This window comes from Lagopus leucura, unplaced genomic scaffold (assembly GCF_019238085.1).
Source record: "Lagopus leucura isolate 7727_CA_CO unplaced genomic scaffold, USGS_WTPT01 Super-Scaffold_100014, whole genome shotgun sequence".
In the NCBI taxonomy this organism is placed as follows: Eukaryota; Metazoa; Chordata; class Aves; order Galliformes; family Phasianidae; genus Lagopus; species Lagopus leucura.
In genome coordinates, this window is record NW_024962268.1 from 1,118,096 (window position 1) to 1,135,801 (window position 17,706).

The 17,706-nt window shown below is 43.7% G+C and overlaps 1 protein-coding gene across 1 annotated transcript in view; it reads right to left on the reverse strand.

The window, feature by feature from the left end:
* The window catches only part of DMRT1 (doublesex and mab-3 related transcription factor 1), a 54,042-nt gene that overhangs the window by 21,638 nt on the left and 14,698 nt on the right, over window positions 1-17,706 (reverse strand). Inside the window, exons 3-4 of the mRNA XM_042875396.1 lie at window positions 11,868-12,151; window positions 1,930-2,092 (exon numbers count right to left, since the gene is read on the reverse strand). Coding sequence (XP_042731330.1) covers window positions 1,930-2,092; window positions 11,868-12,151 — 447 coding nt within the window. The remainder of the gene's footprint in view (window positions 1-1,929; window positions 2,093-11,867; window positions 12,152-17,706) is intronic.

The window sequence follows — 17,706 nt, forward strand, 5'->3', positions numbered from 1 at the left end:
GACTGGTAACAGTTAAGGGACTTAAGTAACATGCATCCTTTCATCAGACATTAAGAAAGGATCCACACACACGTGTGAAGAGAAGATTCATACTTTGAGGCCTGTGAGGCACTGACACAGGATGCTCAGAGAAGCTGTGGATGCCACAAACATCGAGGTGTTCAAATTCAGGTTGGATGGGCCCCTGGGCAGTCTGATCTGGTGAGTGACAGCCCTACGCATGAAGAGGGTTGGAACTAGATTATCTTTAAGGTCCCCACCAAACTGAACTATTCTGCGATTCTGTGATAAAATTATCTTCAATGTATAAGTGCATAAAAGAAGCAAATGGGTCTGGATGCCGTTGTCAGTGCTGTCATTTCATACGAAGGATAAACGTCACAAAAATTCATCAGGCATGAAGGAAACCAAAGGAAATACTTCCCATAGACCACATAAAATTAAACTGCCAAATTCATTGTTACAGAGAGACAAAAAGCATGAAAAAGCATCTGGAAGAATTAGCTCAATTCATGGAGTGTAGGTCCATGCAGGTAACTGAAAATTATAGTTCAAAAGCAATCAACTCAGGACACCTTCAAAAGCTGTAGCAAAGAGAATTCTGGACACAAGAAGTAGAGTCACTCAACTCTTTCTGTTTTTCTTCTTCTCTATTATCCTTTACCGCCTGCTCCAGAGAAGGAAGCAGTTACATGGAGCTTGGTCTGCTGCAGAAGGACCACTTCATTTATGTTGGCATTCTACCCTGCAGGAGCATGAGACTAAGGAAACAAGAGAAATGTTGTCAGAACACCACAGTGTAACTTCACCAACTTGTCTCTAGAACTCGGACCTCTGAGATAGCCAGGAACACTTGATGTGAAAAAGCATTTATCTGTAATAGTTCCAAGCAAAGCATTATGATGTGATGAGTCGGAAAGCAAACACAGAGGTGAGTCTGTAAAGGGTGTAATGATACTGCTGGGATACAAGAATAATTTCCACAGGTGGTTCAGAAGGAAGAGAACAGAGGCTCAATGGAGGGCTTGTGGATCCAGGGGGAGAAATTATGAACACCGTTTATGAAAAGACGAGAAAGACAGCTGGAGCATCTTTCTTTTGGAATAGCTTTGTGAAGAGCACAGACAGGAACCACCTCTAGAGGCCTGTCATACAAAGAATGTACACAAAATGTACATCAACTCTCCCCCTCTACTCTGCCCTGGTGAGGCCTCATCTGGAGTACTGCGTCCAGTTCTGGGCTCCCCAGTACAAAAAAGACAGGGACCTCTTGGAAAGAGTCCAGCGGAGGGCCACGAAGATGGTGAAGGGCCTGGAGCATCTCTCCTATGAGGAAAGGCTGAGTGAACTGGGTCTGTTCAGCCTTGAGAAAAGAAGACTGAGAGGGGACCTGATCCAGGTCTATAAGTATCTACGGTGTGGGGGGCAGAATGGCGAGGATGGACTCTTTTCAGTGGTGAATGGAGACAGGACAAGGGGAAACGGCTGGAAACTGCAGCATAGGAAGTTCTGCACAAATGTGCGCAAGAACTTCTGTACAGTGAGGTGACGGAGCACTGGAACAGGCTGCCCAGGGAGGTGGTGGACTCTCCTTCTCTGGAGATGTTCAAGACCTGCCTGGACGCCTACCTGTGCTACCTGCTGTAGGGGGGTTGGACCCGATGATCTCAGGAGGTCCCTTCCAACCCCTACAATTCTGTGATTCTGTGTAACTAACTGCTCTACACTACAAGACTTCTGAAATACAAGTTTGCCTCACCATATAGAAATAGTTCCACTTTACCACTACCATTCACAAATAAATCAGCTCCTACAGATTCTGTGGCACCTTCTGTCTGACACTTACTTTCCTTCCCACCACCCACCCGCATTTTGAGGATACCTATGCCAGGTCAAACTGGTACCTGAAGCCCCAGCAGATCCACCTACCTCTCGCTTTCGACTCTGAGTAGGAGGGTGTGTCCTCCGACGCCAGTATCTGTGTGACGCAGGTGGGACTGCCAACCCCCTGGCCCAGGTATGAGGTGGGTGGGTAGTAGGAGCACATCCGGTACTGGGAGCTCATGGCGTGGCGGTTCTCCATCCCTTTCATCTGTAGAGACAGAATTGCAACAGCTGCCCATGAAAGCCTCAGTGTTGTGTCCACACCCTCTGCCCCATGGGCATACATCTCTGAAGGAGGCAATTACGGGGGCTGCAGAAGCCAAATCCCTATGCACTGACCTTACAGTTCTGCTGTGTGTCAGTGCCACCCAGTTCCAGGGGAGATGACCCAGTCCTATAAGAAATCTAGCAGCAGTAAAGCCAGCAAGCAGACCTTACCTCAGTTAAAGCTGCATCTGGCACATGGACACATAACACCACAGTGAGATTCCTCACAAGCCCTCCACTTATACCACTAACAGGGCCACAGGAAATTTTCCAAACCCTTCATTTACACGCACTGACCAGTGTTCAAAGAAGGGCAGGAGTCCACCTAGCCTTACAGTCCCAAGGAGACAGAGACGTCCCAGACCAGTGACACTTCTCTACCAGGAGCCCACAGGACAGCTAAGACAGTTCTGCTGACTGACTTGTGCAAGACACATCCAACTGAATCACAGCGCTATGCACATGCAGCCACAGTGTTTTCTTTAAAATTCAGTGAGATGAAGAACTATCTTCTCTGCTTACACAGTGCAACCAAGTGGTGGGCAGCCTACAGAGTACACCTGTGACAAAGCCGTAACAGCACAAACCACCGTGCTGTGTCACCTCAGAGTCTGACAATGGCCAGACAAACCCTCATCCTTCCCAGATCAGGCAGTCAAGTTGGCAGCACTCAGAAAACAAACCTTACTCCAACACCCTCAAAGGATTCAAAGTCATCTTCATGGAGAGGCGGCAGTGCTTTTAGCTTCTGTTTTGCAGAAGACCTACCATCTACTATTATTTGTTCCAAAACTTTACAATGTATCATGGCAAGGGGGTTGGAGATTCATGATCCTTGAGGTCCCTTCCAACCCTGGCCATTCTGTGATTCTGTGGCCACATAATGCTCAGGAAACCAAAAGCACCAAGTTTTTCACAAGCTGATGATTTTCACGAGGAAAGTTAATGCTAGTTGATTATATCTCCCTAAGTTTTCTGGCCAGTGAACAACTGAAAGATGGGAAGTTTTGTATCAGGCACAAAGGTAGCAGTGCCAACAGTAAAGTATGTCAACTATGCTGTAAGACATCACCTCTGCAAGGCAAAGTCCTCTCTGCTGCATTTCTACGCACAGTCCTTCTGCCCTTGCTGGGGCAGGACTATGGGCAGCATCCCATTCTCAAGATGTTCACCTCCCTCTCCTGCATGTTTGCATACATACAGTTAAAAAAAAAGGTAACCTGATAGAGATGGTGGTATGTTAGCTGTAACAAAATGGAGGAATGGCTCCCTGGCACAGAAACCATCACATTCTTGCTTGCATTTTCTGCAGAGCATATGCAATGACCTGTTTCCTTTCAAACCTTTTTTTCAGAGTTTTTTTCTCCATTTCTTAAAAAACAACTCACCTAAAATCTCTGGATTCAATGAATTATTACTACTATTATTATTAGTGTGTGGTAGCTGGCTAGCAAGAGACATGTTTTATAATCTTATTACCCACACCAAGTCTATGAACCACAGACCGACCGGCAGTCAGAAGCTTGGCTCTGCAAAGAATATGCTTGTGTATTAACCACTGAAGAAAATCTAAAAGCTTTTGGTTTTGTTTTATTAAACTGTTTAGAATACACACCACAGTAAATCTGAACCATAAGGTTTCCTTTTTATAGTGCTTAGCAATCCTATTCTACAGTAACAATAAAAAAACAACCAGTCATAAAAATTCTTGACCTTAGTGCTGCATTAAAAAGGGGTTTAGGAGATGATTACCCAGTGAGAAGGGGCACTTGATCCGTATTAACTCCCGCAGCTCTGCAGAGTCTTTGCACTTTTTTTGAGTGCTACAGCCAGAAAGAGAGTTAAAAAAGAACCAGTGGAGGCCAGCGGCTATGTGGGTTGTTTTTAATTCAGGCCAGTGCAGCCTTCCAAGGGCTGGAGCTGGGTGCTGTGATGGGTGCTGCTCCACAGGTCATTTCTTGGGAAAACACCAGGGTTTCAGTTCCAGGTCATGCATGGATGACAGAAGGAGATGCCTTGCCCTCTGGCATCTCCTGCTGACTTCATCACTGCCTCCCATGAGGTCAAAACAGGCAAGGGCTTGGATGGTCCCATGAACCACTCTGATCCATCCTACCATCAGCTACTCTCCAGATTAACAAGGGGTGCTTTTGGATGTGAAAGGGCATAACACAAATTCTGCACACTCTGCCTTCCAAGCAGACACCTTTCATCAAGCAACTTCATGTCTTCCCACTCCCTCCTCTCCTCTGACAAGCCTGGCAGTTACACCCATGGCTGCCCATGGTGCCTGGTCTCACAGCACTACTATTCTCTCTCCCTCATCTCTGCCCTCATGAGGCACAACCTGTAGAACTGCATCCAGGTCGGAGGCACAAGAATGACACAGAGCTGTTGGACTGGGTTCAGAAGAAGCTCACAAAGATGATCAGAGGGCTGGAGCAGCTCTCCTATAAAGACAGGCTGACAGAGCTGGGCTTGTTCAGCCTGGAGAACGCTCAAGCTTTCTCTTTATTGCAGCCCTCCAATACTTGAAGGGAGCTTAAAAAGAACGGACACTGACATTTTACACAGTCTGACAGTGATAGGGTCAGAGGGAATGGTGCTAAACTAAAAGAGATGAGATTTAGAATAGAGATTAGGAAGAAATTTTTCACTGGGGGTGGTGGGGAACTGGAACACATTGTCTGTCCCTGTCTCATCCCTGGAGGAGTTTGAGGCCAGGTTGGATGGGGCCCTGGGCAGCCTGGTGGGTGGAAACCTTGCCTACCTCCTCTACATAGCACTTCCCTCCAGCACCACACCACTCATGCCTTGCCCCAGCCACAAGATGAAGAGCTGATTCACCTCACTGACTTCAGGGGGAGGCACATGTCCTCTGAGAAGCACACCTGGATCAATCAGCATTTACAAGTCCCCTTGAACAGTACAACACAGTGTACTTTCAGTAACTTATTAATGGACATATGCAAGCAGCAGTGATACACTTATGACCTATGAACAAATAAAGAGGGCTTATAAAAAGAATGCGCACATTGGAAATTCCTTCTCTGTCTGCTTGCAGAATCAGTATGGGGAAACAAGAAGCAGCAATTTGTCCACTAGAAGCATAACTATACAGCCAGTGCAGCTCTACAGCAGTGTCCAAGAGTGATACAGCATGTATCAGAAGCCTGAGGAGCACAAACAGGATGCCCCTGCAATGGTTCAGGACATTCCAGAGAGCCCTGCAAAAAAAATCTGCTGAATAGTTGGAGAGAGAGCAGGGTGCTCCTCCCAGATTCCTGGCAGCATCTGCACAACCTCTGAACATATTCCTTGTGGAGGAATAACCACAAGAAATAAGCAAAGATGGTGGTAAACAGAGAGAGAAGAGGTGAGGCAGGCACAGCTGTTGGCTTGCTCCTTCTCCCAGCCTTGGCAGCAAGAAAATGGCCTTCTCTTCCCAGATGACTGATTCCAGACAGATCAACCTATGGCCAATTATTTATTTGTGAAATAAATTCTTTATTTGTGGCAGCTGCAACCGCCTTGCAAGAAAACCAGTGATACACCTAGTATGATATGAATACCTTCAACTGGTCCTGACTACATGCATTATTCTCAAGATGAAAAAGTATGAAGTCACAGACGCTAAACCTGGGTGATAAACAGCGCAAAGTATTCAGAACAACAAGAGGTCACAGTCTACTACTATGAGCTGGGAGAGCTCTATAAGTTGGCCCATGCTTTCCTGGCATCTGCATCACCCATGACTCATCAACAGCTAAGTTAGAACAAACACAAAAATTAATGAAACACCACAGGAACTCTGTTAAGAGTTTGCACAATCTCCTCCTTGGTCTTAAAATTAAAGACAATTTTGTGGGGCACAGAATCGCATGTTGCATTTATTTCAAGTTATTTGTAAACAGATTCACAAGGTAATTTTTACTGCGAGGTGAGAAGACAGCTGCTGGGGAGCGGAGCAGAAAGCCAGATGCTAAGGACTTCTGTTCCATCACTTGCTGGCTGTGTGACCTTGGGCAGGACAACAGTTCTGTGCCTCTGTTTCCCAAGCTGCGAAGCAGAGTGCCACTGTTTTCTCACCTGTAATGCTACTGCCCATGAGCCGACCCTTGCAAACATGGCTGTACTCAGACTGCTCAAGGTGTTTTTGTTTCATTCATAAAACCAACTAAGCACCTTTTACAGTGTGAGGAAAAACAGACTACGACACTCTATCCCAAGTTCCTTTGATTCTAGCATAGAAAATACAAGAGAAATCTATATCTGTCCCTCCTTGATAGACAAACCTAATTAACCTTTGCTATTTCTGTTCCAACCTATTCTTTGAGACAAAGGCAGTGACCCATAAACAATATGTTACCATCAGAATCTCAACTGCTGTGACATCTAGAGATATAGCCCTATCAGCAGTATTGGAAAACAAACTGCTTAGATTAGCTCCTCCAAGAAATATGGATTACATTCATGTCACACATGAGCTGTCAGAAACATTAGGATACTTTTAGCATAAATCTATACTGTGAAGGGTATGTTATGAATACAGTATATAATACACTGCTTATGCATAAAACCAGGATTGTGACTAGTGACTTGTGCAATGTGTATGTATGCACACATGCACAAAAAAACATTTTTACACATTTCACATGTATTTCTGGAGTTTTTCTGCAGAATTCTTTAAGAAGGCCAGGCTTACTGGAGGGAAAAACTGAGCCAGAAACAGGTTGTGGAAGCCAAAAAGAGCAATCCTCTTTACAAGAGAAGTAGCTACCATTGGAGTTCAGATTGCTAGTTGCCCTGCCACAGACATGTTTCTTCGGACTTAGCAAAAGAGAGTTTTGCATGTCTTCTTAAGAAATCCTTAAAAACTGTTCTTTAATTCAGCCATGTGAATTATTTCACTTCCAAATAGTAATAATATTAGAAAATGTATTCAAATTTCTCAGTGTGACTCTCAATGTGTTTTTCATAGTTTTCCTCTGAACTGTTTTAAAGAAAGAATTAAAGAACAGTGGTTCTGGAAGTGAAAACAAAGTTCATTAAAAAAAGAGAAAAAAAAGAAAAAAAAAAGAAAAAAAAAGAAAGATCAAGAAACCAAACAAAAACCTTCAGCATTAAACAAGCTATATTAAATTCTGAGATTTGTCCAAAACCTTTTGGCCAACCTTAAGCCTTGCCCTAAGTAGGAACAACAGGAGTAACTACCAGGGTAACACAAGAAAGTCCTGCGTTGGTGCCAGGTGTGGGGGCACACTCAGCACCTTACAGATCTTTAGAACTAGCAAGGTTTCAACAGTTCTTAGGGGGACACCAATGCACAAGGAGTCACAATTATCCTTACATTGTGGATCACATGCCACCAGTGCTACTGCCACCCTAGAGAACTTAAATCTGGTTAGATTAGGATTTTGCCATCCAGGTTTTTGTTGTGTTTCTGTGGTTAAAAAACAGGCTGGAGCCACCTCAGCTTTTTCCAGTTACAGTCCCAGCAGATGAGTGCAGAAGCGTCAGCTTCTACTGCGTATCAATACACTGACTTGTGATACTCATGTTAGGGAACTCATTTAACTTGTTTAATTTAATTGGACTGAATGCGCATAAATTCCTATGGTAATGAACAATAATTAGAGACACGTGGCAGGGTCCAGTTGCCCACAGAGAAGGAGAGGGAAAGGAGACACATAGTAACCACATCTGCTGTACTTCCTTTCACATTTAAGCCTGTGTTTGCTTAAGATGCAACAAACATCAAGCATACCCCATCACATGCTCTAGAGCTGGGAGAAGCAGCAGAACCTGACTGAAGGGTTACAGCTTCGTTACAGAATCACAGAATCACAGAATTGTAGGGGTTGGAAGGGACCTCCAGAGATCATCGAGTCCAACCCCAACGTTGGGGTTACGTTTAACGAATCACACTGGATACAACTTCCGGCGTGATTATATACAAATGAATAAAACCCACACAGAAATATCTCAAAAATGTACATCTCTGCAAATCCACGGAAGTACACGAGCCTCTCTGCAAAGAACAAAGACTAATGAAATTTGACATTAATCTACATTAAAGATTCAGTGATTCAGTTTATTTCCCAAGGCTCAATGATGCATTAATCCCCATCCCTTCCCACATACGCTCACATGTTTCCTCCCTGACTTCTGTCCCTTGCTCCTTAAATTCTCCGACAGCAGACAGCCAGGCTGCTCAAGGCCTGCCTGCACCCAGAAGTTACATTATTTTAAGTACACAATTCCCCTTGCAGCTGCAGCTATTCCAGGACAAGTGAGCATCTGCCAGCTCATGTGGTGGGAGTCTTGTCCATACTGCCTGAGCCCTTCCATCATGCAGCCCACACATATCTACTACAGCCCAGTAAACTGCATGGCAGGCATTGTGCAGCTACTATTTGGTTAAAGGAGGAAAAAACAAGAACCCTAACCAGAGCAGTCAGCACCACCAACCACACGAGCAGACCCATAACTGGAACAGGTTAAGAAAACTTTTCTATCCCAAAACAAACCAATCAGTACAAGCAGTCCAGGAAAAATGCTCATATAGACAGCTATGCGTTTTCTCTACAGAGAAGCAGCATGCATAAGTCTGCCAGCAAGCCCCTTCAAAGTGTAAACAAGTTCCTTTCTTCTCACAGACTGTGCTTTAAAACTCCCTGAAACCCCTCACTGATCTTCCTTTGCTAGTTTAACCATATTTAGCAGCTGAGATCTCATTCTTACAACAAAATGTATTTAGGACCCCACAGAGTTTCCAATTTCAGCACTGCCACACCCGCTGTCATCAACTATTAGTAGTCTAGCACTCACTGCAAAACTTTTAATAATTATTTGTGCAGTGCTATGCTAGCATAACGCTATGCAAATCCTGTGATTCGTAACTCTCCCAGCAATGACAATCTTTCTTGCAGATCAGTCTCTGGGAAATATCACGTAAGAGGCAGAACCCTGACCCTGAACTAGATCTAGTGCTACTGAGCAGCAGACGTGGGTTCTGGTTTCAGGCCATTTAGAAGCTGGGGAGATGTTACTGCTGCAGGCATTAAGTCTTACCTCTAGACCCTCTGCACAGACTTGTTATCACAACAGTGTAAGGAATCCCATAACACTGCCCTAGAACAAATTCAAATCAAGGATGATATTACAGTAAATTTATATAAATCATGTAAAACATGATTTCTCCTGCAAGCTGGAAAGCTGGAAATAAGCATGTGAGGATTTGAGCCTGCTGGTGGAAGAAAATCAGTTGTCTCCAACAACAATCACATTTTTCCCGTATCATTTCCTTCACATGCCTCTAACTGGAATGGGACCCAAGTGCAAGTTAGCTACAGATTTTGCAAGGTGAGAGTAAAATGCACAGAAAGTAGGCAATTGCATTTATTTCTTTAGTGGGTATCCTCAAGAACAAATGCAGCTATTCGCATAAAATGTCTATGATACTCAGTCACAAAATTATAGAATCAGAAAACAGGTTATTTTTGATTCACAGGTTCACAGAATCACAGAATGATAGAATCCGTAGCATTGAAAGGGACCTCTTTGGTCATCTAGTCCAACTCCCCTGCAATGAACAGGGACAACCACAGCCAGATGAGGTTACCCAGGGCCTGATCCAGCTTCACCTTGAAAGTCTCCAGGGACGGGACACCAACCACCCTTCTAGGCAACCTGCTACAGTGCATCACAGTCACATTAAAAGCTAATGGTAGGTGTCAAACGTTAGGTGGGTGTCAAGAAACAGGCAGGCTCACAGTAAGTTGAAGGACTCTAGGCCAAGACTTACACAAATGCTTTATCTTCAGATTAAGTCAACAGAATTGACAGGACACCACTTTCAATCCTACACTTAACATATAAGAACACATCCTCACGGGTTCTGATCACTGTATAGCATGTCAGTACATAGCATTTACTTTTGTTTTTGCTAATCAAGCAAAAGCACACACTCTTCTATTGCTTGGAAGACTTGTGAAGCAAGGCACTAAGCCTGCAACAGCTTTACTTTCACCACACAGAAATACGCCAAAACAGCCCCTCATTTGTGTAGCAACAGTGTCTTCAAGCAGCAGCACCAGGCTCTTCCTACCATAACATCATGTAAAAGCTCCAGAGAAATAACTTTCTTATCTGAATTACTGTGTTCCAGTGTGCGGGGTCAATGCCAGAACACCATAATCAGAATTAAACCTAAAGAAGGACTGCCAGCGTGCCTCATCACCACCCACAGAATCCTATTGCTTTGACTCATTTTCCCCTTGGTCTGGTGACCAAATTCAGCAACTACAGAGGCTGCTACTGATTAATCTTACTGAAAAGATGTGAAGGTCACTGTGGTGAAGACAATCAATGCGCTGAAAAAAGAAAGCTCTTACAGTGTGGGCTAACACAGCTGAAGGAATGGAGATATGTCTTCTCCCCACACAACTGGATTCATGTTGAGAAGAGGACATGAAATAATACTAAATGGAAAGGAACATGAAATAACATTAAATGCAGTCTGCTGTAAAGTCAAGATCTCAAAATTCATGGTCCTATCAGCTGCTGCCCCAGGAGATTCCTCCTTTTCAGGAAATTAAAGGTGTCCAATGCTGAGAAAGCCTGACTTAGGGTAATGTGACCTGGTAATTGTAATTAAACCCTAGTCTCAGCTCCAGCTTCTCAATATTGGAAGCTAAAATGTCCTTTGAATTGCTAGAGCAACTCTGGTCACCAAAAGGGAATACCAACTATTCCCTTCAGAAACAAGATGTTTCATTCTACTTTGTAGAGAGGTTTTACAGTAGAGCCCTCGCAGAATGCCAGCTGTACCTCTTCAATGCCTGCTTTCTGCAGATGTCTCCCTTTTCCTGCTCTCAGTTAAGGGACATGGACATACACAGAGGATGAAGCTTCCCGAGTTGAATTTGAGACAGAAAATGCCTAATTGCAGCCCAAGGCCAAACAAAGCACTCATGGTCACAGGAATGACTTCAACTACTCTAACAAGAATCCCATGCTTTGGTAATTTCATCTTTATCTCAGTCTTATACAAGTACTGAGTGGGATGCTATAATTATCAAATTCTAGAGAGAGAGAGACCTTACTTGAACTTATATACACTAAGAACTCTGAACTGATATAAAAAGCTCTGGTGCTAATCTATCAGATACAGCCTGTGACTTGATCTATCAAAGCTGAAATCCCAAGCCTTAGAGAGGACACTGACAGCATACACCATTAACAACAGTTCATGCCAGATCCAAATGACAGCCACCAGTGCTACAGAATATCATGATCTCTTGAACTTGATGGGATGAATTACTTCAGTGTTCTGGATGTGAAACCTGAAAGATTAAAAAAGAGGTTGCTGAAGAGCAAAGCCTCTCAGAAATGACAGTTGAAGCTCCTGGGATGCAATGATGGGTAATTCTGGAATTGTTTTTTTTGTTTTTTGAAAGCAGCCCATCATCTACTATGGTGTATATAAGACAAAATCAACAGGGTGCCTTTAACCTGTGTCTGCAGTGTTCTGTCTAAGCCTTACATTGTACTTCATCAAACCCATCTATTTTGGCTAACTTTCTTACAGAGGGTCCCAATCCCATCCCATAATCTTGTTTCTGTTTTGCACTGCCATTAAACTAAACACACAAAGTCAGTATCAGATCATCATCCACTTCACTCCTCCACACAACACCTCCATAGCATCGTACCTGCCATTGTTTTCCTGACTGGCTTGACATGTATGTTGCTGGGAGGCTTCGAAGGCTGTTTTTCATGGCTGACCCTACAAACGTACCCCCTGTCTCACTTGAGGAAGGCTCACTTGCCACTGCCATTTGGTACTGGGAGTAGTTGTACAGGTTGTTATAGTAAGGATACAGGGATGGCTGGTAAAAACTGCTGTAGTAGGTGGAGTCCACAACCAAATCAGACGTGCTCTCCAAGTGCCCTCTGCTGGGGATGGAAGGGATGTCCTGAATGAGCATCCGTCCCTCTGGAAAAAAAAAAATTAAAAAAATTATGAAACAGGAGGCTCCATGAAGAGCAATATAGTCCACCCTCTGGTGGACTATACACCACTGTACACCACTGCTCCTCCCGAGGGCTGGACAGAGGGTAACACGTAGGAAGAGATGGAAGCTGAAAGAGAAACACTGCTGCATATTTGGTGAAGGCTCAAGTGGGCTGATGTTCACTCAGAGCTTGAGAACAACACTTCTACACATTGCACAAGCTGCAAAGCAAAATCAACTGAGGGTTAAGACAGTATGCTGGGTCCTTACGCAGCATAAGCTGGACCGATGACAATATACAGTAGCTAATGATGTAACCTGCTATTCTTTTTGAATTATAACTGCATGCCACATCTCTGAATTCCTTGGAAGTCAGTCCCTTGTTAATGCAAAATGCTTTCTTTACTAATCCCTCTCTGCCTGGCATGCTGCAGGCAAGAAGACATTTTATCAGCATGTCCTTAGAACTGGCAAACAGCCATAAAGCTAAGCAAAACTGCAGCAGGGAATGCACAGCACTATCAGCCAAGGTGCCCCAGCAGCCCATATGCTAACCCTGAGCAGCAAGGCCCTTAGTCCTTGCCAGCCCCCATACCCAAATTTAGCTAATGTTTAACTACAAATTCACAGAGCATAACAAGCTCCCACACCACTGGCAAAAGAAGAGGAGGAATTACTCACGACTTGCTACCTGCATTCTTCAGTGCCTCTAGACTGAAGGCCATCCAGCTACACTCCTGCAGCCTGTTCAGCAAAGGTCTATTTCCACTGCATCCTCTAAGGAAGGGGAGCTCCTTGGGGCTGCCTCAAGTCACATTTTCTTCATTTCTATATCAACTGCTGCCCTATGATACTTTCAAGGATGAAAAAGTTCTCATGGTATTGCTTTGCAGCCCAGTTCTGACACACTCCATCAGCTGCCCATCCAAGCCAGATAGAACAGACAGCAGCTACAAGCTTAGAATCTCTAACCATATAGCAAACGCACATTTATGAGAGCTCCCCTGAAAGCAATGCCTCCTATGTTACGATGCTGGCTCACTACAACAGAAGCAGATGTTGGTGGTACAGCAGTAGAAGGTGAACTTTCCCACCAATATTCCATTACATGTTGTTGCTGTGTGACAGATGGCAGCGGAGGGGCTGTCTGACAGAATGGTGTCTGACATGGAAGTGCGTATGAAGAAAAGGTATGCCACTGAATTCCTCCATGTGGAAAAAATGGCACCTAAGGACACTCGCTGACACTTGCTGAACTTTTGTGGAGACCAATCAGTGGATGTGAGCACAGTGAGGTGGTGGGTGGCATTTCAGCAGTGGTGAAAGTGACAGTGGGTCAATTCTACTGGTGCAGGTTTTGAGGAACACAGCATGCAGACTCTTGTTCTTGTTTGTACTGGCAAAAATGAATAGCTAATGGTGGTGGCAATGTCAAAAAATAGTGCTTTGTAGCTGGGAATTTGCTCTATCAAATAGTATTATTATGCTCTTTGTATCTTTTGTAGTTTCCACGCAAATAAATAGGAGGCATTACTTATCGAGCAACCTATGTACGTGCTTTTCCTTGTCCAACTCTATGATGAAGAGAAAAAGGATGTGGATTAAAGAAAGGCAATGAGATATCAAGGGTTGTCAGTATGAAGATGCAGCAGCATGGAGAACAGCCAGCAACCAAATAAAATGCCTGAGAGACAGATGTCAGGCAGGTCTTGTTTGTTTCATATTGTTCCTTTCTCTTTTTATCTGTGTACCTTAGTTACTTACCTGTAAAAACAGTATTGCGCATTTACCAGCCTCTCACAGTTGGAATAACAGTTTCCATGGTACTGTGTATTAAGCTGTACACTAGATCCAATGAATAGTTTTATCAATTACTGTTGTTTTATGATCCAACTTTTTTCATTTCTTCAGCTGTAGCAAAATCTCTGCAGTCATGAGTAATACCATCCCATGTTCAGCTCTTGCTGATTTTTTGCTGAAATCAATGAACTATACATGTTTATTAGCAAAGAGTATCCCGCATTTGGTCTTTCCACCACCTGCCCCTAACTGAGCAAGAACCCAGCAAGCTGGCTACTTTCAGAGTATCTCTCACATTTGCACACAGAAGAGCCTGCAGCGCCACTAAAGACTTCTTACTGTTTTTGTGCTTTCATATTTTAATGAAATTTTAACATGGATGACATTCTGCTTCAAGGCCACTTTGTCTGCATCTTTGACAAAATCAGAACTTAGACCACTGTTACCTGCAAGCCAGCAATTCTTCCTGATAAATCAGAGCACCAGCCTGACTCCTTTCCCCAGGGTTAGCTCCTGAATAATGCTGCAGTACAACTCTACTGCTTTTCATGCTGTAAACTAGAAGACAGAAGTAAAATTTTTCCTGCTGGGATACCGACTTCACATGAGATGGAGACACCTGAAGTCTGTATGTCATGCTTCACATATATGCAATCTCTTCTAAAAATCTCTGCTAAGCCTTTCCACCTGCTATACGTCATTGGAAGGAATAACACTTTTCCTTAGGAATACTACAAATATGAGAGATAAAAGGAAGACAGGAGCTCCCTAAACTCAACCAAGGAGAACTATCCTGAGATGCAGAAGAAAATGAGAATGTAGAAGAGTTTGCTATGTTTAAGAAAGCCCTTTGAAAATATTTCATAGACGAGAGATCTGCTTCTAATCATCCTAAAAATCATAAAAGCATCCTTGATGTCTCTGTGATCTTCAGCTGGATGGTAGCTCTACGGTTGCTTCCTGTAGAAAAAAGCAGGGGTGGCAGTCCTTTGCTGCGATAAGTATGAGAAAAATATGCCTTTTGCCTTTTATCTCTTTCTATCTTCTATCTGTAGTTGGGGCCACAATTACAGATGTGTGTACGTGCTCAGTTGCTGTCACTCATTTTTCTTTTACCTAGCTGTGGAGCAGCCCCCAGTGGTTCAGAGCTCAGAAACAATGGAATCCACAGTCCTTGTACAACATTTCTGACACACATCCAGTCTGAGCTATAGCCACACCACTGACATGAGCTCCCAACAAACAAGAAGAGAAAGCAAAAGCTATGGAAAAAGAAAAAGTTCAACTGAAGAGATAGACAGCACCATCTCAGTACTTCTGTGATGGAGCTGCGAAGATGACCAGAATTTATTCTTCCTAAATCCCAAGCCACATTACGATCCTGAAGATGGACTGGCAACATCCACCAAGGAGCAAGAGAAAGCTGCCACACGCCACAATTCACATTTTCTTTCTGAACTTAAGAGATGAGTTTTTCTTTGATGTCATATGACAAGTCTCTGCTTTTGTTTGGCAGCATCAGGAAAAGATTCAATGCTTCACCTGGAAGAAGAGAGACATTTCATACAAGACATGATATTTATGCCATCCACACAGACATGTCAGGCAAGTTCAGAGCACTCCAGGGGTACTCTAAGCATTCACAGTCTTGAACATAGTTTTGAACATGCCAGTATTTGCAGTTCTTCAATGACTACCAGCACACAGTTGAGAGCCTTGCTGCAATAAAGCACCATGCTTTTACACCTTCAGGCTGGCTGAATAATCCCTATTTCCTACTACTAATGAATATATTTTATATATACAATGTGTATAGAACATATAGAACTGTAAGCATGCTAAGCAGAAGAATTCTGTTACTAATGGATCAAGCTCTGCAAGTCCTGAAGAATTTCTCTGAGCCATACAAGCTCAGAAAGAAGCATAGATTGGAACAGCCAGTACATCAAAGAAGTGCTAAGAGCCAGCAGGAGCAGAATTAACAGCTGAAGAGCATCACCAAACCATGCTTTCAATAAAAAAGACATTTAGAGACCTGCTCCAGAAGATTTAATTTTATTGTACATCCAATAGAGTTTTTGCTGCACCACGCTGCTTCCTCACAGCTGCAGTCTGCAAACTAGCAGGTGGGGAAAATGCACTGCTCTGGGCTACAACATCCACAACATGGACACAATCTGTAGATCAGAGCAGATCTCCTTCTAACACTGGCTGTAACTAAATTTGTGCAGCACGGGGCTCTTTGGTTGGTCTTTAGCTTGTGGGCAGCTCTGGACATGACATCCACCTCCTGGGAGAACCTCCTCAGTGGCCTCACCTCTGACTGCGCAAGGCTCAAGCAATCTGTCCTACTGAAAGGAGGCTGCTAGGCTTTGCCTGCGTTTTCTGCCTGCAAGGAGAGGATACCAAGGTCAAGAAGGCAGCTCTCAGCTCTTTTTTTTTTAAAATGTAATTCAACACAGATGAATAGCTCCGCTTGCAAGGAGAAGGTCCTCCCCTGCTTCAGAGCCTGCCGCATTACAATACCTGCACGTGAGGGGCAGCCCTGAGGTTCATTGCTCTGAAGGGAGCAATTTTTGACAGGAATTAAGCTCTCAACAAGGGAACTGCTGCTGTGCCAAGAGACTCCCACTCTGCCCCTCTAGTTGCTCTTTTAGAACAAGGCCTTTACACTGGTCTTGGTGGCCTTCATCTTCCTTTAGAAAACTCCAGGAAGGGCTTCCAGGTCTCTGAAGCAACCTGGAGAAAAAAACCTGCCATCAGACCCAAATTTTACCACTTTGCAAGCTGCAGCTAGGGCATGGCTAAAATTATGGGGCTGAGCTCATGTAAGGAGGAGCAGAAACTGGCAAGTAAAACAAAGCCAAAGTTGTTAGAATTCTCACTTTGCCTTTGGGACACTAAGCCTACAGCACAGGGATGTCTGAAGCCCTCCTTGTATAAGAAGTACTGCGGCAATGAGATAATGGTATCCCTTCATGCAGTTGTGCCTTTACATTTCCAAGCTCTTTTCCTCTTCTCTACATCTTAATTCATGTAGAGAACCGATGCTACTTTTTTTGCACTATGTACGCAGTATGAAATACGACCCACTCCTTCATAGAAGATCAATATGATGCATGGTAAATACTGCTATTGATCTTGCAGTGTTGTAGGCGACTCTCCAGTTCTATGGCATATTAGTAGTAGTTAACCAGTAATTCATTTCAGGATGGCTAGGATTGTCTTTTAAGGAAGGTGAGTTCTCAGGGTCAGTCACAGATAAGGATCTTATATGTTCAATAACCTGAGACAGGCTACCACCTTCACTTAGCAGAGCATGGTGAAAAACAGTGGTCCAGTCCTCAGGTAATGCAAGCCAGTCTCAGACCATCTACTTCAAAAAAATATGGCAATTTACACAAACTGCAAATATGCATGACAAAATCAGCACAGAAGCCTGTAAATGATAATTCTTTCCCTTTTTACTTCTTGAGATGACAGAGAAGAGATGATAGGAAGTTTTCAGGAAATTTTAATATCTCTATCTCAAATACACAAACATGTTTTTAAACCTACAAACCAAGAAATGCAAACACTGAATTCACGCTCATCCTCATATGGACCAGTTATACATTGTGCAATACCCTGAAACAGGTAATTTACATATGCTTGGGTGAGTTATTGATGCTGAGATCAAATGCACAGCAGGTCTGTACTATTTAACTTTCTTAGCCTCTAGAGAAGGCTGGCAGCA